The sequence below is a fragment of the Lepisosteus platostomus genome, chromosome 5 (genome assembly GCF_059453375.1).
Source record: "Lepisosteus platostomus isolate fLepPlt1 chromosome 5, fLepPlt1.hap1, whole genome shotgun sequence".
Taxonomy (NCBI): domain Eukaryota; kingdom Metazoa; phylum Chordata; class Actinopteri; order Semionotiformes; family Lepisosteidae; genus Lepisosteus; species Lepisosteus platostomus.
In genome coordinates this window covers 61,510,598-61,538,554 of record NC_142615.1, presented here as the reverse complement: position 1 = coordinate 61,538,554, position 27,957 = coordinate 61,510,598, and the positions used below count along the sequence as shown (strand labels likewise).

Genomic DNA, 27,957 nt, shown 5'->3' with positions numbered 1-27,957 from the left:
CCTCGTCTGGAGGTGTTACCGTGAGACCTGGTCTGTCAAGCGCTTTGCGCTGCTATTTGTGTGAAAGGTGCTCTATCAGTGAAGTTTATTATTATTATTATTATAATACAGCGAGCTCTGCTGGGGGTGGAGAGGTCAGTCGGAGGAGGGCTGGACGCTGGACGCTGGACGGCGGGCGGGAGGGGTGGACTTACGATGCCTCGCTGGGCCCGGGTCCTGCTGCGACCGCGCACGGCCGTGCGGCATCTCTGTTGGTGAATCGTCCTGCCGAGACAAGCAGAGTCACAGAGGGGAGGGGAGGGGGCGGAGCCACACAGCTGGGCGGCTTGTTCCCTACCCCCGCCACTCTCTGTGTACAGTAGACCCTCCTGTCCTGACTGGAGGAGCTCACCCAGCTGTGTCTGGAGAGAAGCCAGGGTATCGGCTTTGTTCCACACCCCCGCCACTCTCTTTGTACAGTAGAGCCTCCTGTCCTGACTGGAGGAACTCACCCAGCTGTGTCTGGAGAAAAGCCAGGGTATCGGCTTCAACCACAGGGCTGGGCAGCTTGTTCCCCACCCCCACCACTCTCTGTGTAGAGGTGCACCTCCTCTCAATATCTTTTTACAGCACGATCACACCCATAAGAGTGGAGTAACGGGAAAAAAAAACAACTTATTTCTCAACTTATTTTGTTATTTCTCGACAGCGGCATTTTTAACTGACTTACCGATTTCACGGGGATACTTCAGAGTGAATCTGAAGCTGAAACTATTATTTGATTGAAGTCGAAGTAACCCGCGAATCTTTTTTGGAAGAAACACGTGTTTAGAAAGCGCTATATAGTCCTTTCCTCCTCCTCGCTCTTCACTCCTCTGAGCTCACGGGGCTCCGGCGCCGCCCCCCGCTAGAATCCGCCGCTCTGTGACGTCAGGCGGCTCATTGTGACGCCCCCGTGACGTCGCCCCCGACGCACTCACGGCTCGGCCGCGAAACAAAAATGGCCGACATTTTTCGCGGTTGTTTTTTTTTTAGGTGGACATTTTATTTTTCCAACTCTCGGCGGCCAGCCGGGTGTCCCTGTACGACCCCGGTAGTTCCCACCTCGGACAGGCAGGGGAAACGGGTCCAGCTATTTCCGGCCCAAGCGTTACAAAAGCTGCACTTGAATTTAAAGACAAAATCACGTCGAGGGCGCATTCAGCACCCCCACGTCCAACACGGGTTTCCGTGGGGTGGGGTTCAGTGAAATTAGTACCTCCCCTACCCCCAAGTCAAAGAAAGACCAACCTCCACACCCCTCTAGCGGCCAAGGGCGGAAATTTCGGGCCACGCCACGTCCAAAAAACACGGGTTCCCCCCGTCCTGCGGGGAAAAGAGACGGCATTTTCTTTTCCGAGCGCTGCGTGGGACCTCACGACCCCCCCCCAAAAAAACGGGCTTCGGAGACGAGGAAAACCAGGCACGTAGACCTCTCTACAACACCACCCGGCCGTTTCTGTTTCAGACCGTGGGAAAAAAATAAATACAATTTCGCCCCTCACCGACTGCCGTGCAAAAAAACACAACTTCACGCTACAGAAACGGCCTGTGTGAGGGGGGGCACGGGAAAAAAATAAAACCTGCGTGTTTTCGGCAGAGTAAGCTCAGCGGGAAAACTCCCTGAATCTCGGGGTTGCTTCTTGAACCCCGAAAACGACCTTTTTTCTCTCTCTCGTTTTCTTGGTGTCTGGGACGTTCACGAACTCCGCCGCGTCGGTGCGATTCCCAGCGGGACTTGAACATAACCCCCCCCCCCCCCCCGTGGAGCCACAGCGCCCCCGTGTGGCCGAGAGGACCACCACCCGCAGGGCTGAGCTTTTACTGCCGTGTCCCGCTTTCACTCTGGCGATGAAGGAGGGAATCAAGGAGGAGAATTAATATTGTGATCCACCAGTCCATCACAGGACACACATACACCCTGGACAGGACACCAGTCCTTCACAGGATACCAGTCCATCACAGTACACACACACACCCTGGACAGGACACCAGTCCATCACAGGACACACACACACTCACACACCCTGGACAGGACAGCAGTCCATCACAGGACACACACACACACTCACACCTCCTGGACAGGACAGCAGTCCATCACAGGACACACACACACTCACACACCCCGGACAGGACACCAGTCCATCACAGGATGTTCAGTGCCTCTCTCTAATAAATTACAAACTTAACATTAAACTCCGTTCAAAACGGAAGAAATCACCAGGACACCATACACCTTGCTCCGGACGATGGGAGAAGACCTGTACCTTCACGAGTCCGGGATGTGAAAACTTCTTCTGGCAGTTCAAAACGTTTCGAAGAGACTACAGCGCTACCCTGTTTTCCATTTCTATCGTGTATTATTATACAGTCATAAGTATCTGTACTGATCACAGAGTCCCCCTCTCACTGCCAGGACTGAAGCCCAGTGCAGCACGAATAATAATAATAATTAATTCGTCTGGACTCTCCACTCAGAGCTCTTCCCAGGTCAGGGGGATCCTGTGGGGAGGAGAGCAGAGGGATGGAGCCAGTTCAGAGAGGAGGGTGATTAGGAGGCCATGATGGGTCAAGACCAGGGGGGGAATCAGGCCAGGATACTGGGGTAACACCCCTACTCTTCTCCAGAAACATCCCAGGATTGTTAATGAGCACAGAGAGTCAGGACCTTGGTTTGACGTCTCATCCGAAGGATGGCGCCTGTTTACAGTCCAGTGTCCCCCTAAACAGATTTTTTTTTTTAATTTTTTATTGATGCTTAACAAAAGAACAAAAATTACAAGCTTCAGTCCAGACTGGGGTCTGGGGTACCTCAGCTTCAGTCCAGTCCAGTTTGGGGCCCCTCAGCTTTAGTCCAGTCTGGGGCCCCTCAGCTTCAGTCCAGTCCAGAATGGGGCCCCTCAGCTTCAATCCAGTCCAGTCTGGGGCCCCTCAGCTCCAGTCCAACCTGGTGTCCCTCAGCTCCAGTGCAGTCCAGACTGGGGTCCCTCAGCTTTGGTCTAGCACAGACTGGGGTCCCTCAGCTTCGGTCCAGCACAGTCTGGTGTCCCTCAGCTTTGGCCCAGCACAGACTGGGGTCCCTCAGCTTCGGTCCAGCACAGTCTGGGGTCCCTCAGCTCCAGTCCAGTCCAGTCTGGTGTCTCTCAGCTCCGGTCCAGTCCACTCTGGGGCCCCTCAGCTCCAGTCCAGTCCAGTCTGGTGTCTCTCAGCTCCGGTCCAGTCCAGTCTGGTGTCCCTAGGCTCCAGTCCAGTCCAGTCTGGTGTCCCTCAGCTCCTGTCCAGTCCAGTCTGGGGCCCCTCAGCTTCAGTGCAGTCCAGTCTGGCGTCCCTCAGCTCCAGTCCAGTCCAGTCCAGTCCAGTCCAGATCTTAGCTGGCACAGAACCAGGAAAGGAACCTGGAAAGAATATTGTTATTGCAGGTGTGAGGGACACAGACACAGACGTCACCATGACATCAAACAGCAAGAGGAGACTCCTCCTTGAATCACAGACACTACCGGGCAGCGCCCCCCTGTCTGTTCACCTGCTCCTCCTCTCCCTCGCTCTTCCTCTCCTGACCCACGGTCTCCGCCGCCTCCATCGGCTCGTCCTGATCATCTCTCTCCACTGACACGCAGCTCAGGGAGTTTAAAAAGACGCACCAGCGCTTCTGAAGCAGAGACAGGAGTGTCACGTTAAGAGTCGGACTGGACACTCCAGGACATGAACACTGCACTGAGAGAGAGAGAGGGGTTCATACAGACACATGACTGGACACTCCAGTACATGAACACTGCACTGAGAGAGAGGGGGGTTCATACAGACACACTGACTGGACACTGACTGGACACTGGACAGGAGTAAAGAGAGGATCAGAGCATTACCCACCTTATTTTTCTTCTGTCTCACAGGAGGTGGTGATTGGACCTCCTCCAGCTGGAGTCCGAGGAGGGAGAGAGGGGGCAGGAGAGGGACAGCACAGGGAGAGAAAGAGAGAGACAGGTGAGTCAAGTGTCCCAAGAGTACAGAGACTCTGCTGAGATCACACTCGCAGTGAGTGACACCGACACTAACCAGCCTCAGGACAGCACTGCTAGAGCACCACAACCCAGACTCAACCACATCACAGCACAGATCAAACAGCAATATCTCACACACTGGGACACACACAAACACAACATAAACTGGAATGCTACAGAACCTTAAACAGACAATACACACTAGCTGAATATTTGACCAAAATAAAAATTAACAAACAGAAACAGACCCTGACGAAGTACAGGCTCAGTGACCACAACCTGGCCATAGAAACTGGGCGACACAGGCAGACCTGGCTGCCCAGAGAGGACAGGCTGTGCTCCCACTGCCAGCGGGGAGAAATAGAGACAGAGGTGCACTTCCTACTGCACTGTGACAGATACTCTGGGATTAGAGAAACATTCTTCCCGAAATTCAGAAATCTAATCCCAGAGTTCCCACACCTTCCAGAATCACAACGGGTCCCAATCCTACTGGAAGAGGGAGGAGGGAACTCAGTTGATCTGGCAGCCCAGTATGTGATCTCCTGTCACAGCCTGAGGAACAGTGAGTCTGTCTCCCAATAATGCTCCAGCCGCCTACAGTATATGTCAATATTTTATAATATGCCTTTGTTGTAAATGTCTGTAACATGTCTGCTTTACGCAGAGAGTGGCGGGGGTTGGATGTCAAGGCCTGACGATACCGCATTACGCAGAGAGTGGAGGGGTGGGATGTCAGGGCCTGACGACACTGCTTTATGCAGAGAATGGAGGGGTGGGTGTCAGGGCCATACAACACTTCTTTATTCAGAGAGTGGAGGGGGTGGGATGTCAGGGCCTGACGACACTGCTTTATGCAGAGAATGGAGGGGTGGGTGTCAGGGCCATAAGACACTTCTTTATTCAGAGAGTGGAGGGGGTGGGATGTCAGGGCTAGATGACACTGCTTTACACAGAGAGTGGAGAGGTGGGTGTCAAGGCTATACGACAGTGCTTTCCGCAGAGAGTGGAGGGGTGGGATGTCAGGGCTATACGACAGTGCTTTCCGCAGAGAGTGGTGGGGGTGTGATGTCAGGGCCATACAACAGTGCTTTACACAGAGAGTGGTGGGGGTGAGATGTCAGGGCTTGACAACACTGCTTAACGCAGAGTGTGGAGGGGTGGGTGTCAGGGTTATACGGCAGTGCTTTACGCAGAGAGTGGTGGGGGTGTGATGTCAGGGCCATACGACAGTGCTTTACACAGAGAGTGGCGGGGGAGGGATGTCAGGGCTTGACAACACTGCTTTATGTAGAGATTGGAGGGGAGGGTTTCAGGGCCATAAGACACTGCTTTATGCAGAGAGTGGAGGGATTGGTGTCAGGGCCATATGACACTACTTTACACAGAGAGTGGCGGGAGTGGGATGTCAGGCCCTGACGATACTACTTTACGTAGACAGTGGCGGGGGTGGGATGTCAGGGCCTGACGACACTGCTTTATTCAAAGAGTGGAGGGGTGGGTGTCAGGGCTATACGACAGTGCTTAATGCAGAGAGTGGAGGGTTGGGTGTCAGGGCTATACAACAGTGCTTTCCGCAGAGAGTGGTGGGGGTGTGATGTCAGGGTCATACGACACTTCTTTACGCAGGGAGTGGCAGGGGTGGGATGTCAGGGCCTGACGATACTGCTTTTCGGAGAGAGCGGAGGAGGTGGGATACGACCTCTCAGTGGGGCCAGCAGGGGGCACTCACCCTGCGGTCTGTGTGGGTCTTAATGCCCCAGTGTAGTGACGGGGGACACGATCTGGCCCACCAGCGACGAGCAGGTTACCAGATCTAGACAAAGGGGGCAACTCTTAGTCGTATGAGCTTAGTCACACATCGCAGCGATTAAAAAAACAAAACAAACATATTATGTCTGTTACTAACGACTTTTTTTTCCTACATTGAAAGTCTCTTTCCCGGGTGATTTTCTAGCGCGACTGGGGCTCTTCATTTCTCCTCGGTGTCTCATCGCGGGCGGATTTGAAACAGACCACAGAAGGTGGTCACACACTATATTATTATTAAGAGACAGGCTCACTGTACCTCAGGCTGGGACAGTAGATCACACTGTATTATTATTATTAATATTATTGAGAGTCTGGCTCACTGTTCCCCAGGCTGGGACAGGAGATCCCACACTGTATTATTATTATTGAGAGACAGGCTTACTCTCTGTTCCTCAAGCTGAGACAGGACATCACATACTGTATTATTATTGATTGACAGGCTCACTGTTCCTCAGGCTGGGACAGGAGATCAGACACTGTATTATTATTGAGACAGGCTCACTGTCTGTTCCTCAATCTGGGACAGTAGATCACATTGTATTATTATTATTAATATTATTGAGAGTCTGGCACTCTGTTCCCCAGGCTGGGACAGGAGATCCCACACTGTATTATTATTATTTTGAGACAGGCTCACTGTTTGTTCCTCAGGCTGGGACAGGAGATCACACACTGTATTATTATTATTGAGAGAGAGGCTCACTGTCTGTTCATCAGACTGGGACAAGAGATCCCACACTGAATTATTATTATTGAGAGACAGGCTCACTCTCTGTTCCTCAGGCTGGGACAGGAGATCACACATTGGCTTGTTATTGAGAGGCAGGCTCACTGTCTCTTCCTCAGGCTGGGACAGGAGATCACACGCTGTATTATTATTATTGACAGATAGGCTCACTTTGTCTTCGCTTGGGCTTGAATAGGAGATCACACACTGGATTATTATTATTGAGAGACAGGCTCACTGTCTGTTCCTCAGGAAGATCTAAAGGTCCCTGGTTCGATCCCGGGTTTCGGCATCTTGTTTCATCGCGCCCTTTGTTCCTCTCTCCAGCGCCCCCTGCCTAAAGTGACGCGTCCCTTTCTCAGCCCGAAACGAAAGCGAGACACCAGCAGCGGTCCCTGCAGGTTTCTGTAGTGTAGCGGCTATCACGTTCGCCTAACACGCGAAAGATCCCCGGTTCGAGACCGGGTTGAAGCAGCCTCGTTTTGCACGCTCCTGTACTTCACAGAGGTCTTGACCGACCGGTCATTTGTTCCCAATGTATTTCTGGTGCCTTCGTGCACTCTTGTTCCAAACGCACGTTCCTTCTGTACGCGGAGCCGATCATTTGCAATTGGGCTGTGCCCACAGACCAGGACGAGCTCTGTCGGCTCAAAAGCAGCGCAAGACCTGCAAGAACAACAGAAAGATTGGCATCCAGCGGGGGCCTCTTAGTGAGCCCAAGAGCTCATCAAGAATCGGCTCCAGCAACAGGGCTAGACGCATTGTTCCATTCTCCGACCACTCTCGGTGTAAACAAGTCCCTCCTGGTCTCTGCTTGAAATGCACTTTCCTGCGTTTGCTTTGGTGTAACTGGCTTCCCCTGCATGGGCGAATGTGAAGAAGATCCTTAGTAAGTCATTGAAGAAAACCGAGAAGAGGTCGGAGTGGCCTCTGTCGTTCATCAACGATCCAGTCAGGCAGTACTCCTCTGTAAAGCGCCGTTCGTTCACATCGATTGGCTTTTTTTTGCCTTCATTCGTGCGAGTAGTAAAAGCAGACGCCCCTATTCTGCCGTGAGCCGGATTCGAACCGAGGTTGTTGCGGCCACAACGCAAAGTACTGACCACTATACGATCACAGCGAGTTACCGAGACACACGCGGCAGGGTGGAAAGGGCTGTGCTCTCTTCGTGTGACATAATTCGGAAAAGTCCTGACGTTGCATTTCAACTGAGCCCCAGTATACATCGACCCTTCGACACTCTGAGTGACAACTCTCTTGCGTGTTTTCTCATATTTATGTAGTTTGCTTGCATGATGCCGGGAACTGCATGGTTGTTCGCTGCCATATAGTCTAGCGGTTAGGGTTCCTGGTTTTCACCCAGGCGGTTCGACTCGGTTTTGCCTCCTGCTTTCCAAAAGATCAGCACCGTGTACGAAAGAGCCGCATTAAAACTACTCGAACGTGCGAGAAGAGGGGGCGCTTGTTTCCAACCGAAACTTCTCGCGTGTGAGACGAGCTGATCATCGCTGTGGGAGGGTTACTCTGGTAGACAGGGCTGACCTTCGGCAATAGGATTTATACTCTCCAAGATGATATTTGCACTTTCTGGAGAGGCGATTTTCTCCACTTCAGTAGCCCGATTTCGTCGATTGCGTGGAGAGGGCTGTAGAATGTGGCGCTGCCTTTCCTGCTCCGTCCATGACAGGCGTGCTGGTCTCTGGAGAGAGAGCACGGTCCATCAGCGCACTCCAATAAAGGCACTGGAAGCAGCTGAATCGCATTGGCGAAGCTCAGCGCTGGGCCGCTGGGCACGTCTTACCACCGTTTCTGTTATGTAGTGGTTATCACGTTCGCCTCACACGCGAAAGGTCCCCGGTTCGAAAGCGGGCGGAAACAGACATCTTTTGTCGCCAGGCACAAAAGGGGATTGGGGATTCGCCTAGCGCTGTGATCGAACAGACCCACTCACCTCTTAGTGTGGCGGGATCTGCACAGTGCATGTCGCAGCGCTTCCTGCTTTCACTTCAATGTGCTTCCTGATGTCGAGTCGTGTGCTGTGCGGAGGCTCTGAAAGCGAGAGCAATGAAAAGGTGCACGACGCTGTGAAGAAAACAGAGAAGTGAAAGGCAGTCCTTTCTCTAAGGAGGTGAAAGAAAAGCTACTCCCCGTCGGGGAATCGAACCCCGGTCTCCCGCGTGACAGGCGGGGATACTTGCCACTATACTAACGAGGAAGACATCGTTCCTCCGACCCCCGGCATCGTGTCCCGACCCAGCGTGCTGGAAGCCGACGCGTGCTGTGATCCCTTTACGGAGCAGAAATGACAACCGAGGAGCCGAGAGATCATTTCAGCATATCGCGTCTGAACGGAAAACACAAACGACCAACTCGGAATGACTTGCCTTTGAGGCTTTTCAAAGCGTTCTTTGTGCACGATGACTGCGCCGCTTAGCAGATACAAATGGGTTGTACAACTTTGAACTAGCAAATGGAAGAGGGCTGAAGTAAGAGACAAGATGTAAAAAGGGTTAACTTAAGTCAGTTCTGCCTGCAAATTAGACTTCTAAGCAACAGGGGTTTATGGCAGGAAAGGGGGTTAACTGATAAGGATTCCAGATGCGAGGGGGCATAATCTTAAACTGACCATTTGGCCAGGGTCTCTTAACTGGCCAAATACCATGACCCCCCCCCTTACCATAACACCGAATGACGTCTGAAGCAGCAAGGAAGGACTATATAACCTAAAAGTTTGTACCGGCACATCGAACAATACTTCGGTTTTGTTGTTTCTTGCGGGAAACAAGACTTCGGCTTTATTGTTCCTTGCATGCAATACACTCATCTGTTTTACGTCATCTCGGGATCCAGAACCTTATTCTTTCTGTTACAACGAATTTGGCTTAGTCGGCGGATGCTCCAGAAGGCGCAGAACTTCCCATCGGTAGGAGAGACGGTCAGCGCTCACATTACTAAGAGGTAAGGACTCCTCTTTTTTAAAAAAAAAAGTCCCGACTCTCTCTGATCGATAGGGAAATCTCTGCTCCCTGCGAGAATCCCCCAAGATGACAGAGTAAACGTGAGTTCCTGAATTCCTCTGGCCCGGGGAAGACATGTAATATGTATGTAAGACATGGTGTATGTAATAGGTGGTTTGCTGTAAGCCCAGAATTTGGTCCGCGGTATTGTGTACAGGCGTTCGAAGCTGGTGTAGGCGTCCCACACTGACAGATTGAAGAAACTGAGTCTCTTTAGTCTGAAGGGAGTGTCTCACACTGACAGGCCGGAGGAACTGAGTCTCTTTAGTCTGAAGGGAGTGTCTCACACTGACAGATTGAAGAAACTGAGTCTCTTTAGTCTGAAGGGAGTGAACCCAGGTGCCCTGTGCTGAGCCAGGATCAGGGTGGAGTGGCGATTGCCATGATCTGGCGAGCACAAAGCTTCATCAGCTGCCCTTTGCCACAGGAGGTAAGAGGATGTCCAGTGATGATGTGCTTCCCTGTCCGTCGTGGCAGTGAACAGGTCCTGGTTACAGGATCTCTAAAAAAGGAAATAAAGACTGAAATCAGATCTGACCCACCATGCTGCCACGGCGACGGTGCACTGCCCAGTGAAAGTGGCAGCCTGTCCCTGGACTGTGGGTGGAAACTGGAGCACCTGGAGGAAACCCCCACAGACAAGGGAGAGAACATGCAAACTCCACACAGACAGCACCCACACCCCAGGTCCAGAACTGTGAAGCATGCCCAACGATGCGGAAGGGCTTTTACAAATGAGTGTGTAACTCACACTGGTGCCCAGGATGGCCTGCTACCGGAACGCAACCTAATTTTCTTAATGCAGTTTGTTCGAAGTGGTTCGCAGGAGCTGGAGGTGAGGACTGAGCTGGGGTCCAGGGTGCGAGAGTGACTGCTGATGTCGTGTGTGTGTGTGTGTGTGTGTGTGTGTGTGTGTGTCTGGATCATTGTGAGCGCCGTCAGGTTTGTGTATTTGTTTAAACAAGAGGACGTGTCTGTGCGGGTCTGACTCTGTGTGAGGGTGCAGCTCTAACTGTGCGCGCGCTGGCCTGTCTATCTCTCTACACTGCATGAAGGGCTAAATCTGCCTCCGAGAACCCGACTTTTCAGAAGAAAAGTCTATGAAAAGGCACGGCCTGGCCCTCTTCTCTTGCTCTCGACGTACAACACACTGGATGATGAAGCTGGTGTCTTCAGCTGTAACCCTAGCTATTTATGCAAACAGCTCTTTTATGAAAAGCAGCTCTAGGCCTAGACAAGAGGAACAGATAAAACAAATCTTGGATTTATGGCTTATTCAAAGCAGACTGAGCGCTGCTATACTGTATGTAGGAGCCAGAGATGAAGAATGAGCTATTTAAGGAAATCAGGAGTGTGAGAGAGGGACTGTGTGTTTTTCCTCCCAAAAGAGAAGGCTTGTGGTTCTTTTGCTTTTCTGCACAGGCTGCCAACGTGAGTACGTGTTGGGTTCTTGGTTTGAATGCTCGAGTTGTCAGGCTGGCGTTTTTTGTTCCTGTTGAAGCCCATAATTGTGAACAAGGCGCTTGAGGACGTCTCTGTGCGGGTGTGCGTTTGTAATGACGTGTGTGTGCCTCTCTGTTTCAGTATAAAAAATGCATTTAAGAAATTCAGCCTTTTCATGTTCCTAATATTCTTTCCTTCTCGACAATAATAACTAAGGTGGCTGCTGGAAGAGGTGTTAATGGGGCCAGCAGGGGGTGCTCACCCTGCGGTCTGTGTGGGTCCTAATGCCCCAGTATAGTGATGGGGACACTGGACTGTAAACTGGCGCCGTCCTTCGGATGAGACGTAAAACCGAGGTCCTGACTCTCTGTGGTCATTAAAAATCCCAGGGTGTTTCTTGAAAAGAGTAGGGGTTTTACCCCAGTGTCCTGGCCAAATTTCCCATTGACCCTTACCAATCATGGCCTCCTAATAACCACCATTTATGAATTGGCTTCATTACTCTGCTCTCCTGCCCACTGATAGCTGGTGTGTGGGGAGCGTTCTGGCGCACTATGGCTGCCGTCGCATCATCCAGGTGGATGCTGCACATTGGTGGTGGTGGAGGGGAGTCCCCATGTCCTGCAAAGCGTTTTGAGTGGAGTGTCCAGAAAAGCACTATATAAGTGTAAGCAATTATTATTCATTGTAATGTAATAAGTCCATTATTTCTCACCCCTCCATTGCAAGGCATACACAACACAAACACCAGGAACAATTTTCTCAGAAGCCAGTTAACCTCCCAGAAGAAATAAAAGGTGTTAAAAGTAAGTATCTCCTTTAGGTGAGGACAGACTGGATTAAACAAAAACAACATTTGAAGTGAATTGCAAATGTATTGAGTTGTGATGCAACTGTAACTTGAACCTAACATGACTGGGGCGTGCATTTTTGAAATTGCATTTTCACAGCTGAAATACAAAATGAAGCTGATCGCAGTCCAAACTCAAGGTATTGTTGTAAAACTAAATATTCAACATGTTTCTACCTGTCCCTTTTCAGCTCACTCAGAAGTCCATAGCCTGCAGCCTGGTGCCTCTCTGTCTCTCTCCCTCCACACTGCTGGTCCAGTGGAGGTGCTGTTGGATCCTGCAGGATCTGTCCAGTCTCGTATAGTCTTACTGAGCAGCGCAGGGCTCCCTGGCCCCAGGTACGAACAGTGAGTGTCAGTGCAGAACAGCTCTCTGACACTCCGCTCCCTCACTCCAGCTGATCAGGGCAACTACACAGTGAGGGACCTTAAGGGAAGCAGTATCAGCAATGTGATCGTCACTGTGGGTGGTAAGCAGGTCTACAGTAGGGTCACTAGAGGGCTCTATATTCTTGACAGAGTGTGTTCTTATATCATCCTCTGTCCTGATTGTCTTTTAGCTCACAGAGACACTGTCACCCTGCAGCCTGAAGCCTCTCTGTCTGTCCCTCTGTTCACTGGAGAGCCAGTGGAGGTGCTGTTTGATCCTGCAGGAGGTGGAAACTGGACCTCAGTGTGTTCTGTCCAGAACAGCACAGCCAGCTGTGTCCCCCAGTACAGTTTTTTTTATTTTTGATGATTAGCCATATGTTGATTACAATATTGTACATAATGTATAATTTGAACTCGATATTTTTCAGGAGTGAATGATTGTATATTTTCAGAATAAATTTCAAAACCAAATTATTGTCCCTCGATCTCTGTCTCTCTCTCACCCTGCTGTCTGTCTGTCCCTGCCTCTCTGTCTCTCTCTTTCAGCCCCGTCTGTCAGTCTGTCTGTCCCTCGATCTCTGTCTCTCTCTCTCTCCTTCCTCTCTCTCTCTCGGTTTGTTTGTCCCTCAATCTCAATCTTTCTCTTTGCCCGCTGTCTTTCTGTGCCTTCATCTTTGTCTCTCTCTCTCCTTCCTTTCTGTCTGTCACTCTGTCTGTCCTGCGTTGTCCCAGCTGGGCCTGTCTCCCCGGCTCTCTGCCTTCAGCTCTGTTCGCCGATGTCCCACCAGCCCGTCTCTCTCTCAGCCTGTCTCTTGACTTGCAGGAGGAAGAGGAGGTTGAGACAGCTCCTCCGGCAGGAGAGAGGAAGGAGGTCAGTGCTGGTCCCACCCTGCCTCCTGTCCTGTCTGTGGTGGAGTTTCGCCGTCTTGTCTGTCCCTCGATCTCTCTCTCTCTCTCTCTCCTCTCTCTCTCGGTTTGTTTGTCCCTCAATCTCAATCTTTCTCTTTGCCTGCTGTCTTTCTGTGCCTTCATCTTTGTCTCTCTCTCTACTTCCTTTCTGTCTCTCTCTGTCCTGTGGTGTCCAGTCAGTGTGTCTCTCTCCTCCTCCTCTCTGTCCTGTGGTGTCCAGTCAGTGTGTCTCTCTCCTCCTCCTCCTCCTCTCTGTCCTGTGGTGTCCAGTGGGTCAGTATTAGTGGGCTACACCCAGGTCACTCACTGCGAGTGTGATCCGAGCAGAGTCTCTGTGCTCTTGGGACACTTTACTCACCTGTCTCTCTCTTTCTCTCCCTGTGCTGTCCCTCTCCTGCCCCCTCTCTCCCTCCTCGGACTCCAGCTGGAGGAGGTCCAATCACCACCTCCTGTGAGACAGAAGAAAAAGAAGGTTGGTAATGCTCTGATCCTCTCTTTACTCCTGTCCAGTGTCCAGTCAGTGTGCCTGTATGTACCCCTCTCTCTCAGTGCAGTGTTCATGTACTGGAGTGTCCAGTCAGTGTGTCTGTATGAACCCCCCTCTCTCTCTCAGTGCAGTGTTCATGTACTGGAGTATCCAGTCGTGTATCTGTATGAACCCCTCTCTCTCTCTCAGTGCAGTGTTCATGTACTGGAGTGTCCAGTCAGTGTGTCTGTATGAACCCCCCTCTCTCTCTCAGTCCAGTGTTCATGTCCTGGTGTGTCCAGTCCGACTCTTAACGTGACTCTCCTGTCTCTGCTTCAGAAGCGCTGGTCCTGTCTGTGGTGGAGTTTCGCCGTCTTGGTTGTCCCTGCCTCTCTGTCTCTCTCTCTTTCAGCCCTGTCTGTCAGTCTGTCTGTCCCTCGATCTCAGTGTCTCTCTCTCGGCCTGCCTGTCCCTGCCTCTCTGTCTCTCTCTCTTTCAGCCCTGTCTGTCAGTCTGTCTGTCCCTCGATCTCAGTGTCTCTCTCTCGGCCTGCTGTTTGTCTGTCCCTGCCTCTCTGTCTCTCTCTTTCAGCCCTGTCTGTCAGTCTGTCTGTCCCTCGATCTCAGTGTCTCTCTCTCGGCCTGCTGTCTGCCTGTCCCTGCCTCTCTGTCTCTCTCTCTTTCAGCCCTGTCTGTCAGTGTCTCTCTCCTCCTCCTCTCTGTCCTCAGTGTGTCTCTCTCCTCCTCCTCTCTGTCCTCAGTGTGTCTCTCTCCTCCTCCTCTCTGTCCTGTGGTGTCCAGGCAGTGTGTCTCTCTCCTCCTCCTCCTCTCTGTCCTGTGGTGTCCAGTGGGTCAGTATTAGTGGGCTACACCCAGGCTCACTCACTGCGAGTGTGATCTCAGCAGAGTCTCTGTGCTCTTGGGACACTTGACTCACCTGTCTCTCTCTTTCTCTCCCTGTGCTGTCCCTCTCCTGCCCCCTCTCTCCCTCCTCGGACTCCAGCTGGAGGAGGTCCAATCAGCATCTCCTGTGAGACAGAAGAAAAAGAAGGTGGGTAATGCTCTGATCCTCTCTTTACTCCTGTCCAGTGTCCAGTCAGTGTCCAGTCAGGGTGTCTGTATGAACCCCTCTCTCTCTCAGTGCAGTGTTCATGTCCTGGAGTGTCTAGTCAGTGTGTCTGTATGAACCCCTCTCTCTCTCAGTGCAGTGTTCATGTCCTGGAGTGTCCAGTCCGACTCTTAAAGTGACTCTCCTGTCTCTGCTTCAGAAGCGCTGTTGCGTCTTTTTGAAGTCCCTGAGCTGCGTGTCAGTGGAGACAGAAGATCAGGACGAGCCGATGGAGGCGGCGGAGACCGTAGCTCAGGAGAGGAAGAGCAAGGGAGAGGAGGAGCAGGCTGCCGGGAAGGACAAGAAGAGGAAGAGGAGGTGCAGGTGAGCAGACAGGGGGGCGCCGCCCGGTCATGTCTGTGATTCAAGGAGGAGTCTCCTCTTGCTGTTTGATGTCATGGTGACGTCTGTGTCTGTGTCCCTCACACCTGCAATAACAATATTCTTTCCAGGTTCCTTTCCTGGTTCTGTGCCAGCTAAGATCTGGACTGGACTGGACTGGACTGCACTGGACTGGACCGGAGCTGAGGGACACCAGACGACGGGACTGGAGCCTAGGGACAATAGGCTGGACTGGACCGGAGCTGAGGGACCCCAGACTGTGCTGGACCGAAGCTGAGGGACCCCAGTCTGGACTGAAGCTGAGGGACCCCAGACTGTGCTGGACCGAAGCTGAGGGACTCCAGTCTGTGCTGGACCGAAACTGAGGGACTCCAGTCTGTGCTGGGCCGAAGCTGAGGGACAACAGACTGTGCTGGACCAAAGCTGAGGGACACCAGTCTGTGCTGGACCGAAGCTGAGGGACCCCAGACTGTGCGGGACTGAAGCTGAGGGACCCCAGACTGGACTGGACCGAAGCTGAGGGACACCAGACTGGACTGGACTGGAGCTAAGGTGCCCCAGACTGGACTGGACTGAAGCTGAGGGGCCCCAGTCTGGACTGGACTGAAGCTGAGGGAACCCAGACTGTGCTGGACCGAAGCTGAGGGACCCCAGTCTGTGCTGGACCGAACCTGAGGGACCCGAGACTGTGCTGGACCGAAGCTGAGGGACCCCAGTCTGGACTGCACTGGAGCTGAGGGGCCCCAGACTGGACTGGACTGGAGCTGAGGGACACCAGACTGGATTGGACTGGAGCTGAGGGACACCAGACTGGACTGGAGCTGAGGGGCCCCAGACTGGACTGGACTGGAGCTGAGAGGCCCCAGACTGGACTGGACTGGAGCTGAGGGACACCAGACTGGACTGGACTGGAGCTGAGGGGCCCCAAACTGGATTGGACTGGAGCTGAGGGACACCAGACTGGACTGGACTTTTGTAAAGCATCAATAAATTTTTTTTAAAAAAAATCTGTTTAGCTTTTGGTTTTTTCCCTCCCCCCCCCCCCCAGGGTTGCTGCTGGGAGAGGTGTGAGTGGGGCCAGCAGGGGGCGCTCTCACCCTGCGGTCTGTGTGGGTCCTGATGCCCCAGTATAGTGAAGGGGGACACTGGACTGTAAACAGGCGCTGTCCTTCGGATGAGACGTCAAACCGAGGTCCTGATTCTCTGTGCTCATTAACAATCCCGGGGTGTCTCTGGAGAAGAGTAGGGGTGTTACCCCAGTGTCCTGGCCTGATTCCCCCCCTGGTCTTGACCCATCATGGCCTTCTTATCACCCCCCTCTCTGAACTGGCTCCATCCCTCTGCTCTCCTCCCCACTGAGAGCTGCTGTGTGCTGAGCGGACTGGAGCATCATCCAGGTGGGGGCTGCACACTGGGGGGGCTGGAGGGGATCACCCTGACCTGGGAAGAGCTCTGAGGGGAGGGTCCAGACTTATTAATTATTATTATTATTCGTGCTGCACTGGGCTCCTGTCCTGGCAGTGAGAGGGGGACTCTGTGATCAGTACAGATACTTATGACTGTCTAATAATACACGATAGAAATGGAAAACAGGGTAGCGCTGTAGTCCCTTCGAAACGTTTTGAACTGCCAGAAGAAGTTTTCACAACCCGGACTCGTGAAGGTACAGGTCTTCTCCCTTCGTCCGGAGTAAGGTGAGAGGTCACCCTCTCGGGGCGCAGTATCCCCGATGCACCCCCCCACCACCACCCAAAACGACACACACTTCTGTGACGATTGGGAGACCCCGGTTCGACCAGCCCCTGCGGTGGAGGAAACGACCCGCTGGAGAGAACACGCAGACTCCACACAGAAGGGTCACCTCGGCATTTATTCCAACAGCAAAACAACACCAGAGAGAAACGGTCTCCGAAAGATAAGCGCACACCGGGAAAAACATGACGGGGTCATCACAAATGGGAATAGGAGTTCTTTTTTTCTTTTCCGGACGTCAGTTGGATCGTGTCCTGGTGATTTCTCCCGTTTCGAACGGAGTTTAATGTCGCGTTTCTACTTTATTAGAGAGAGGCACTGAACTTTGGGGAACATGACATCCACCCAGTATTACTAATAGGTTGATAAATATAAATGTTCTTTCCCCCCCCGTATTATACCTCGCGAAATATAACGATGGCCAACTCCTTAAGTCGAAATTTAAACCCTTCTCACGCTACAAGACAGTCCGTCAACATCGCCGCGGCCCGAAGCGCGACCTTCGGTATGACGTTGGCGGAAAAGGGGGTAGGGTAAGTACGTCACAGCCGGGGGAAGCCCCTATCACGTGAGAGGGGTGCGGCGGGCGACGAGCCCCCGGGGGCGAAGAGAAGTTGATTTGCGTGGGGTGTGGAAACACTACACGACCGGGCAAGCGAGCCGTTTTTTGTTTTGTTTTTTCCAGAACATCAGAACAACCGCAGAGATGACCATCGATCCACCTCCAGACGTTTCCTTTTTTGTCCTCTTTGGCCTCCAAAATAAAAAAAAAACTGGGATCCATCGCCAAATTAAAACGTCAACCACTTTTCGGGCTTTCGTGCTGTCCATGATGAAACCGTCATGGTTGTGTAAGCATATGTTACGTCACAGACCGGCGGCGCTCGGACGTGAGGAGTGTCGCTACGTTTTTGAAACGGGCACGTCAGACAAGATCTCTGACAAGATCTCCGAAAAACCCAAACCTGTAAGATTCAATTTCAATTCAGTTTTTTATATAGCGCCTTTCACAACAAGAATGCCCCAAGGCCCCGAACAAAGGAGTTGTTCCACACCCCTGCCACCCTCTGTGTACAGTAGAGCCTCCTGTACTGACTGGAGGAGCTCACCCAGCTGTGTCTGGAGAGAAGCCGGGGTATCGGCTTCAACCACAGGGCTGGGCAGCTTGTTCCCCACCCCCACCCCCCTCTGTGTACAGTAGAGCCTCCTGTCCTGACTGGAGGAGCTCACCCAGCTGTGTCTGGAGAGGAGCCAGGGTATCGGCTTTGTTCCACACCCCCGCCACCCTCTGCGTAAACTATTGTTTGCAATGCAGTTTCCTTTGCGGTCTCCCGGCGCTCCCTGCGTCCTACCACAGGGATGGCCGTCCAGAGTCACCAGTGGAACTGATGGAGGGCCTGCGGCCTTGCAGCGGGTTCGAAGTCCTCTCTTCAGCTCTGAGGCCTTATCATCACTCAGGCTGCTGCGACAGCGGTGACTGCGGTTTCCTGAGTTTATCTCTGAGTCTCACTGGGAGAGAACTGTTTGTCCCTCTGCACACACACACACTGACCGCTACTTTCTGCACCGCTTTCATCTCAAGTCTGAATTGCTTCGAGGGGACAGCGACGACAACACTGGCCTCACTGGCCCAATGCTGACGATGGCTCCCTGTAAGTACAGCCGGCAGCCATCTCACCCTGCAGCTCCCAGCTGGCAGCCCCCCCACTGGAGCTCAGCAGGAGTGAGCCTGGTCAGTACCTGGAGGGGAGACTCCTGGGAAAAACTAAGGCTGCTGCTGGAAGAGGTGTTAGTGGGGCCAGCAGGGGGCGCTCTCACCCTGCAGTCTGTGTGGGTCCTGATGCCCCAGTATAGTGACGGGGGACACTGGACTGTAAAGAGGCGCCGTCCTTCGGATGAGACGTAAAACCGAGGTCCTGACTCTCTGTGGTCATTAACAATCCCGGGGTGTTTCTCGAAAAGAGTAGGGGTGTTACCCCGGCGTCCTAGCCAAATTTCCCATTGGCCCTTACCAATCATGGCCTCCTAATAAACCCCCTCTCTGAACTGGCTTCATCCCTCTGCTCTCCTCCCCACTGAGAGCTGGTGTGTGGGGAGTGTTCTGGCGCACTATGGCTGCCGTCGCATCATCCAGGTGGGGGCTGTACATTGGTGGCGGTAGTGGGATTCCCCATTCCCTGTGCAGCGCTTTGAGTGGAGTGTCCAGAAAAGCGCTATATAAGTGTAAGCAATTATTATTATTTGCAAATCACTACTTATGTACTTTCTCTGTTTTTTTCTTAAGAAATGTGTTATGCACTTCAACAGGTCCTCAGGCGTGTTCTTTCCGTGTCGTGTTTCTCTGGAAATGAGAATCCGGCCTCTCCAGACCAGCTCATCCGCTTGAACAGGTCCTACAGTTGTGAAAATCTGCTCGGTGCTGCTCTGCTTTTGTTTTCTGTGGGTGTGGCTTCAGTGCAGCCGCTACAGGTGTAGACACAGACACACACTCACACACCCTGGACAGAACACCAGTCCATCACAGGACACACACACACCCTGGACAGGACACCAGTCCATCACAGGACACACGCACACACACTCACACCATGGACAGGACACCAGACCATCACAGGACACAAACACACTCACACACCCTGGACAGGACACCAGTCCATCACAGGACACACACAGACTCACACACCCTGGACAGGACACCAGTCCATCACAGGACACACACACACCCTGGACAGGACACCAGTCCATCACAGGACACACACACTGTGAGCAGTGTGACAGCTGATCCGCTGTGAGAGCGGACAGGAGTGTCTCCCTCTGGTGGCTGCAGGCGGTACTGCTGGCGCTGTGGAGTCTGCACCAGTAACCCCCCCTGGGAGACGCACAGAGATCATTCTGCACCAGCAGCCCCACCTGGGAGACGCACAGTGATCATTCTGCACCAGTAACCCCACCTGGGAGACACACAGTGATCATTCTGCACCAGTTACCCCACCTGGGAGACTCATAGTGATCGTTCTGCACCAGCAACACACCACAAACACCCAGATCACACTGTAGAATACACACAATGCACAAAAAACACATCAGGAGGTGTCACACTGTCCCCCCAGTCTGTGGAGGAAATGCAGAGGGCAAACAGAGGTTGTGACCTCTGACCTGAGTGACTTTCCCAGGGCGCTTGGTGCTGTTGCAGGATTCATCTCTGGGGGAGACACTGGGCTGCGTGTCAGTTCACAACACCGCAGAGCCATTAACCCTGCTGGAGAACAACCTGCAGCTGAACACACCCCAACACTCACGTTTCCACAGATGCAAACTCGAGTGGAATGGCATCCAGACACTTCACTGCTGGACTTTTAACAAGCTTCAAGTCAGAAAACCACCCAGAACGTCCTCTCGCTCAGTGTGACAGGCGCTTTTATTAGAAAGAAGGGAACCTGACATCTTTTTAACTTGACGTCTTTTTAACTTGACATCTTTTTATAAGCGCAGTGAATTCTGCGCCGTACAGAAGTACAGAATGTGAGTCAGTTCAACAGCAGTTTTATCAGGATGTTGATGAAATAACATGTTCATGGTGCTGAACTTCTGTAGTTTCTCTAAATGCAGTATAATGAAAGCAAATGAGATCTAAAAGAAAGACATGTTTGACAGGTGCAGTATCACTCGAAGCCCACAGAGTTGTGTGAAGAAGGCTAGAGTCTCCGAGCAGTCCCACACTGCCTGGACTGGACACTCTGCTGTCAGACTGGCTCCGAGTCTAAACTGGACACACACTGGTCTGTGGAGAAAACACACGACAGCAGAGTTAGACACTCAGAGCAGAGATAGAGCTGGACATCACCCACACCCACACACACACACACTGGACTGACAGAGCTGGACACCACACACACACACACATACACTGTACTGACACCACACGCACACTGTACTGACAGAGCTGGACATCACACACACACACACGCACACTGTACTGACGGAGCTGGACACCACACACACTATATAGGCCACAGGGGTCTGTGCAGGAGCTCATGGCAGCGACAACAGGTCCTGTCAGAAGCAGCAGATCACGTCTCAGGCAGCGAGTCCTGTCTTGGGCAGGAGGGTCCTGTCTCGGGCGGGAGGGTCCTGTCTCGGGCGGGAGGGTCTCAGACTCACCTCCTCCCACTTCTGCCGGGCAGAAAACCCGTCCGTCCGGCTGCTCCCTCCAGCGCAGGGTGTGGTTCCCCAGGAGACCCTGCTGGGCCAACAGGTCATCCATCTGCAGACACAGACGGACTGAGCTGTGTGCAGTGACTCAACACTCAGGCATGCGGCACTGTAGGACAGCTCACACAGCGGCAGCGTGCGCCTCAGACACAGCGCTAACACCCCTGGATTCGAGCAACACGGGTTCGAGCTGTGAAACATCGTGTCGCAGAGCAGATCTGCTCCGTCTCTCCTGCTGAGCCCTTGATCTGAATCCCTGAGGATCAGGGACAGGAAGGTTCCCTTTATAGCCCACCTGTCGACATCTGGAACAGTCTGGCTCGTCGCAGACGCCCTCCTCGGAGTCTGAAACGCTCCCTTCCTGGGGGAACCCCAGTCACACACCAGACACACTCAGCTCCCAGAAGGGGCTCCCGCCTACCTGCTCCAGGAGTCTGTGTTTCGTCTCGGCGTCGTTCTGAATCTGCTGTCTGCTCCCGGCGATCTTCAGCCTCAGGATGGTCCTCTTCCCCGTCCTCCTCTGTGGATCTGGGGCGACAGGCGTTGCAGGACAGAGAGACACCCGAGAGAGAGGGAGACAGAGAATGAGCGCTGTTGCCCCAGTTTGAAAATTGAATCAACGTTTGCCACCACATTTGACTTGCAGTCCAGAGCGGTCCCTCAACACTGGTATTCACCAGCCGTGCCCACTGGTTCACCCCTGATGCAGGTGTGAGAGGGGGAGAGGAGGGGGGCCGGCCTGCAGTCGGGGGGTGTGGGGTCACTAAGAAGGCCGACAGTCTCCTGGTTCTACACTGGAGTGTGAGATCGAGCGCAGATCTCTCCTCGCTCAGCGGTCAAGCGAGAGGCCTGGTCTGAGAGCAGACGGCTCTGCTGTCGCCACCTGCTGGTCAAACACGTGCAGAACAGGGAGTCGCCCTCAGTACCTCTGGAGCAGAGGAAACTCAGCTGCTCCTCACAGCTGCGGTTAGTCCAGAGCCCCCTCTGTCTCTGTCCAGGGCTCCACAGGGGAGCTCCGGCCCGGGGCTCCCCCTGCGCCCCAATTCTGATAGACCAGGGGAGCCTCGTTCGCCCAGAACCAGGACCCCGAGACTCGGTTCTGCCTCAGGCCCAGCAAGACCAGAGTGGACTCAGCAGACTGGGCCTCTTCAGCAGTGTAGCTCTGCTCCTGGTGTGACTGGATATCCGCCAGGCCAGTGTGGTGAGTCTGACAGTGATCCAGGGCCTCAGCCCAGGACTTCTCCTCTCTCACCAGGACGAGCTCTCTGCTGTCTGGAAGAGAGAGATACAAATTCTGAATCTGTGTCTCTGTAGGGTCCCCAGACGCCCCTTCCGGACACGAACCCAAGTGGAAAACGGAGCCGTCCTCACCCCAGTGACAGAAGAAGGGTCTGATCTCACTGCAGTCTGTCTCTGTCCATCTGCCTCTCGGGCTGCCCTGCAGGTCCACCTGCGCACATCTCTGTCCACCTGCTGACCCAGGCTGCCCTCGTGCCCAGTTCCTGAAGCTGGACGCCCCCTGGTCTGAACACTTCCAGGGCTCGTTGTACAGGCCAATCCACACCCTGTGACCCCGCGCTGACCTCCAAACCTCCTCATTCTCACTCTGGCTCCTCACACTGACCAGCTCTGTGTGCTTCTGTCTGCAGAGACTCTGGGCTTCAGTCCAGGTCTGGTTGAGTTCAATCAGGGTGACGTCACTGCGCTCTGAGCAGACAAGAAAATGTATCAGTGAGTCAAAATGTCAGTGAGATACTGGTGTGATGGACTGTCCTTTTACCTGTGTTGAGTGACACTGGTGAAGTGTGTCTCTGATTCAGAGCAGAGAGACGTCAGTGAGATACTGGTGTGATGGACTGTCCTCTTACCTGTGTTGTTGAGACACATGAAGTAGTTTCTCTCCTGACAGTCTCTCTCTTCCCATCCTCCCTCAGAGTCCATCAGCACACCGACGCGCCCCTGGGTTTGAGTGTAGGAGCTCCCTGCAGCTCCCCCAGACCCTGGGTCACTCTGTGTGCTGTTATACAGACCAATCCAGGCTCCGTCTGCTTCACCAGTGTTTGTGAGGCTGAGAAGTTGCCTCTGCTGCTCCTCAGTGAACACAGTGACCAGGTCTGTGTGATTGTACCGGCAGTATTCCTGAGCTCGAACCCATGTCAGTTTATTGCGTATGAAGTGGTACTGCTCAGAGGAGTCTGTAGCTGTAAATAAAATACATATAGAAATAATTTCTGTACATTCTGAAATTGTCGTTTACTTGATGTTCTGTCTCCAAATTCATTATTGGCTCCTGATGTAGTTCTATGCTGCTGCTGGGAGACCAAGGCCAGACGAGGGAGATACAGCTCTCTGCTGCTGTTCTCTCAAGCTGGATTCTCCTGAGACAAACTCAGCCCCCTGAGCTACTGCCTGGGGCTCTGGGACAGTCTGTCAGGGCTGGACTCACCAGTGTAGCAGAAGAAGGGGCTGGGATATGTTCCAGCCACCTCTTTTATTATTATTTTTATTTATGTTATCTTTTAAATAGATCTCCATGTACAAGGCTCCTCCTCCATTGTGCTGCCCAGGACTCCAGTTGCGAAACCCAGAGCACCTCCCGTCAGACCACTCCCAGCCGTCCTGGAGCAGAGCGATCCAGACAGCGTGTCCCTGCGCCGTCGTCCTGATCTGTTCAGACTCTCCCACACTGTCCACCAGGGGCAGGTCGGAGCAGCTCTCTCTGCAGTGTCTCTGGGCTGCAGCGAAGGTCTTGTTTTCCCTGATCAGGCTGTACTGCTGGGCCCCACCTGCGAAGACAAAGATCAGGTGTAACGGTGTGTACAGCTGTGAGACTACAAATCCCATAGTGCTTTGCACACCACCATTTCCTGTTTCCTGTTCATTCCGGTGTATAGTTAAATAGGTAGAGGTTTATTCCTGAAAAGAGAAGACAAGAAACACGTTTCAGCTGTGATTCCTTCAGCTGTGTGTACCAGCAGTATTCCTGAGCTCGAACCCATGACAGTTCATCATGTATAAAGTGATACCAGTCAGATGAATTTGTAGCTTGAATTTTGTTTTTATTTCAAACTACTCTTTATCGCATGCCTTTGTTTGTTTCAGGACAATAACATTCTCTGTGATTTGGAGAGATCTTTGTGGTGAGTTTATGTTTTCTGATGCTGTATGATGTTTGTGATCACTGCTCTATCACGCCAAGAGGCGTTAGTAGTGACAGCTTACTGTAATAAAGAAAATAAGATTAATAGATACATTCCAAGAAAAGGGGCCTGGATAGGTCTTTTCCCATGACGTGATGATCCCAGGGAAAAGGTAGTGTTGAAGTCTGTGCATTTTGACTTTGGCGTGTATGTGAGTGCATATAATTTAGGACTACGTTTCCCAAGATACAATGGTCATCGCATAATGACTGCAAAGTGAGATGAGACTACAGATACCAGAATGCCCATGCAACCCAGCTCTTCCTGCTTCCTGTTCTTTTCTGTCTATACCTAAAGACAGATCTCAGATTGAGCCCTGCGTGCAGTGTCGTCTCACCTTGACTCTCACATATGAAGTAGACCTCCTCGCTGCAGTCTCTCTCCTCCCAGAATCCCGCTGCGTTGAGAACAGCACAGGGGAGCTGACTCCTCCAGTGGGTGAAGGTCACGACCTCTCCGCCAGACCACCGCCAGCTCTCTCTGCAGTCTCGGTACAGGCCTATCCAGGCTGTGCCACTGGGCAGGTTAGTGGTGTTGAGGACTGTGTCCATGTCTGCTGTGCTGTTGACGGAGGCCAGGTCAGGGGTGAGTCCACAAAGTAGAACTTCCTGATGAGGCCGGATCCAGGAGGACAGAGCACTGGGAACACAGAATTATGGGTTATGTAAGTTACTCAAATCCATCTGTATTGCAGTTCAAAGGGTCTGTACGCTCCAGAGTCAGGTTGTTTAAATCTATTGTGAGACACAGTAGCACCACAGTCCTGCTGTCCTCCACCCGAAACTCACTCGTCACCCCGCCGGTGAGACAGGTGACCCCCCCTATCTGTAACGGACAAGTCTGTGGGTGACGGAGTCCTCTCTGTGGTGATGTGAACCAGCTCTGGCAGTGTGGTCAGCCCATCCATTATCTAATGTGCTTTGGCAACACTGATTCTACCCATCGGTCATGCTAATAAAGCACCTCGAATTGAATTGAATAGAACGTCGCTTTATCAACCCTTTACAATTTCTTGCATTAGGAATTTATCTTTTCATGAATAGTGAGCTGAATCTGCAGTCACTGGGGAAGAGTGCAGGTGAGAGAACACAGCCCTTTGGCAGTAGCAGCAGTAGAAGGAATAATGCTTCCTTACAGTTCTAGAGCTCTTTCCTGGACTCTCCCCTCAGAGCTCTTCCCAGGTCAGGGGGATCCCCTCCAGCCCCCCCCCCTAGTGTGCAGCCCCCACCTGGATGATGCTCCAGTCCGCTCAGCACACGGCAGCTCTCAGTGGGGAGGAGAGCAGAGGGATGGAGCCAGTTCAGAGAGGGGGGTGATTAGGAGGCCATGATGGGTAAAGACCAGGGAGGGAATCAGGCCAGGACACTGGGGTAACACCCCTACTCTTCTCCAGAAACACCCCGGGATTGTTAATGAGCACAGAGAGTCAGGGCCTCGGTTTTACGTCTCATCCGAAGGACGGCGCCTGTTTACAGTCTAGTGTCCCCGTCACTATACTGGGGCTTCAGGAACCACACAGACCTGCTGCAGGTTCTCTGACCTGGGAGCAGAGTCACAGGCCCACCTGTCAGGAAGAGAAGCACCAGCCCCTTCCTCTCCATCCCGGCAGATCCGCTCAGAGGCGAAGGCGCGGCGTGGCTCCTGGCTCCAGGTTCGAATCCTCCTGCGTGACACAGCACAGGCGCGTCTGACACAGCTCCTACAGGTCTCTGGCGGAGCTCGGGTCTCGCTCATGGGCTCAGTGAGATCTGAATTAACTCAGCCCTGCTGGGCTGCTACCGATCCCCCTGGCTGGTGTGGATAGGTCACTAGTGGAGACTGGGGGAGACGCAGGAATCTGGAGAGGGGCAGGACCCCCCTCTCCCACTCAGAAACATGGGATCCGGACTGCTGGGAGAGATTCCCGACTGGATCCATCAGTCTCCTCCTGCTGTCCTGCTCTCCCTGCTGATAGCATCAAGGAAACGCTGCTGCTGTCTGTGGCTCTTCCTCTCCTTCTCCCTTCTCTACATTCTCTCCACTCTCCTTTCTCCTCTCCTTCTCCCATTCACAGTTTCTCTCCTCTCTCTTGTGCCTCCTCTCTATGCTCTCTCCTCTCCACTCTCTCTACCCTCTCCCCTCTCTCTCTCCTCTCTCTGTGATCCACAGTATCTGTCCTGTCTCCTCTCTCCTCTCTCTGCTCTCTTTCCTCTCCACTCTCTCCCCTCTCTCCTTTCTCCTCTCTCTATGATCCAGTTTCTCTCCTCTCTCTTGTGCCTCCTCTCTCTGCTGATAGCATCACGGAAACACTCCTGTTGTCTGTGGCTGTGTCTGTCTGTGGGAGTGAATGGAGCCATTGATGCAGGAGTGGAGGGGTCAGGCCTGGGTCATGTAGGGGAAAATCAAACAGCCACCGTCTGACGCCATGAGAGACAGAATATTTTTAATTTCCTGTTTGTCTCCCTCTCGCTCAGTATCCCCCTCTCTGTCTCATACCACTGTCTCCCGTCTCTATCTCCCTGTCTCTCCCCTCTCCCGATCCCTCCCCTCTCTCCTCTCTCTGACTCTCCTGCCTTCTCTCTCCTCTCTCTCCCCCATCTCTAACCTGCCTCTCTCTCCTCTCTCTCCCCCATCTCTAACCTGTCTCTTTCCTCTCTCACCCCCATCTCTAACCTGTCTCTCTCTCTCCTCTCTCACCCCCATCTCTAACCTGTCTCTCTCTCCTTTCACCCCCATTTCTAACCTGTCTCTCTCTCACCCCCATTTCTAACCTGTCTCTCTCTCTCCTCTCTCCCTAACTTTCTCTAACTGTAGAGGGATGCACCTTGAACTGAAACCGCAGTGAGGAATAACCAGCTTCCTAAGTAAACAACTTTCCTACGAGACTCAGACTTAGCAGAACTAAGGACAAGGAACACGGATCTTCTTCTGCGTTGCTGGGTAGATAAAAACACGCAGGTTGCTACAGAAATGAGAGCAGCCTGTGGACCTGCTCTCCAGACAGTATCTGTTGATCCCGTTAGAGACACCTGTACTCATTTAAATCTCTTGCAGGGCAGCAGGCAGCTACTGTCTCAATAACAGGAGGTCCTACACTGAGGGGTCACTGTGCCCTGAGACTTACCTGCTCAGCGCTGTTTGTCGGTGGGTCAGGACGTCTCTCCAGGTGAGCTGTCTGTGCGATGTGTCTGTCTGTCTGTGTTCTTTATTCCTGACTCTCTCTCCTCCTCTCCTCTCGGACACAAACACAGACGCAGCCGGGATGCAAATCAGGGGGTTTCAGTGGGAACAGTGCGGAAGCACAAACCAGGCTGGAGGACGGATGGACACACACACACTCACTCACATACTCTCACACTCTCACACTCTCACACACACTCACACTCACACACAGCGCTGTGTTCTTTTCTCTTTCAAACACCAGAAATCTTGATCAAGGAGCTCCCTTCAGACTAAAGAGACTCAGTTCCTCCCGCCTGTCAGTGTGGGACACTCCCTTCAGACTAAAGAGACTCAGTTCCTCCCGCCTGTCAGTGTGGGACACTCCCTTCAGACTAAAGAGACTCAGTTCCTCCAGCCTGTCAGTGCGGGACACTCCCTACAGACTAAAGAGGCTCAGTTCCTCCGGCCTGTCAGTGCGAGACGCTCCCTTCAGACTAAAGAGACTCAGTTCCTCCAGCCTGTCAGTGCGGGACGCTCCCTACAGACTAAAGAGGCTCAGTTCCTCCGGCCTGTCAGTGCGAGACGCTCCCT

At 52.8% G+C, this 27,957-nt stretch overlaps 2 protein-coding genes, 1 long non-coding RNA gene and 1 other non-coding gene across 4 annotated transcripts; all 4 read right to left on the bottom strand.

The window, feature by feature from the left end:
• Window positions 1-8,698: 8,698 nt before the first annotated feature.
• On the bottom strand, window positions 8,699-8,770 carry trnad-guc (transfer RNA aspartic acid (anticodon GUC)). The gene has a single exon. It is a non-coding gene; the product is annotated as a tRNA-Asp (tRNA).
• An 11,697-nt stretch (window positions 8,771-20,467) lies between these two features.
• Window positions 20,468-21,756, bottom strand: LOC148670620 (uncharacterized). Its single transcript, XR_015937052.1, has 3 exons — window positions 21,447-21,756; window positions 20,975-21,077; window positions 20,468-20,594 (listed from the first exon to the last, which is right to left on the bottom strand). It is a non-coding gene; the product is annotated as an uncharacterized LOC148670620 (long non-coding RNA).
• Window positions 21,757-21,992: 236 nt separating this feature from the next.
• Window positions 21,993-23,182, bottom strand: LOC148670619 (secretory phospholipase A2 receptor-like). Its single transcript, XM_088632972.1, has 3 exons — window positions 22,894-23,182; window positions 22,397-22,732; window positions 21,993-22,297 (listed from the first exon to the last, which is right to left on the bottom strand). Exons 1-3 carry the CDS (start codon window positions 22,964-22,966, stop codon window positions 21,993-21,995), a joined length of 714 nt encoding a protein of 237 aa, XP_088489098.1. The 5' UTR covers window positions 22,967-23,182.
• A 285-nt stretch (window positions 23,183-23,467) lies between these two features.
• Window positions 23,468-26,870, bottom strand: LOC148670618 (C-type mannose receptor 2-like). The gene is made up of 4 exons (XM_088632971.1): window positions 26,845-26,870; window positions 25,790-25,888; window positions 24,563-24,864; window positions 23,468-23,811 (listed from the first exon to the last, which is right to left on the bottom strand). Exons 1-4 carry the CDS (start codon window positions 26,868-26,870, stop codon window positions 23,468-23,470), a joined length of 771 nt encoding a protein of 256 aa, XP_088489097.1.
• Between the last annotated feature and the right edge of the window lie 1,087 nt (window positions 26,871-27,957).

What these genes read in the sequence shown, in the direction of transcription:
- LOC148670619 (XM_088632972.1), bottom strand. Translation starts at nt 22,966, where the DNA reads ATGGACTCTGAGGGAGGATGGGAAGAGAGAGACTGTCAGGAGAGAAAC. An exon ending in CATGTGTCTCAACAACACAG is followed by an intron (nt 22,733 to 22,893) that starts GTAAGAGGACAG and finishes TTGTCTGCTCAG; the next exon opens with AGCGCAGTGACGTCACCCTG. An exon ending in ACCCTTCTTCTGTCACTGGG is followed by an intron (nt 22,298 to 22,396) that starts GTGAGGACGGCT and finishes TCTCTCTTCCAG; the next exon opens with ACAGCAGAGAGCTCGTCCTG.
- LOC148670618 (XM_088632971.1), bottom strand. Translation starts at nt 26,870, where the DNA reads ATGGGGGTGAGAGAGGAAAGAGACAG. An exon ending in GGTGCTTCTCTTCCTGACAG is followed by an intron (nt 24,865 to 25,789) that starts GTGGGCCTGTGA and finishes CTGTGTTCCCAG; the next exon opens with TGCTCTGTCCTCCTGGATCC. An exon ending in CTTCATATGTGAGAGTCAAG is followed by an intron (nt 23,812 to 24,562) that starts GTGAGACGACAC and finishes TTGTCTTCGCAG; the next exon opens with GTGGGGCCCAGCAGTACAGC.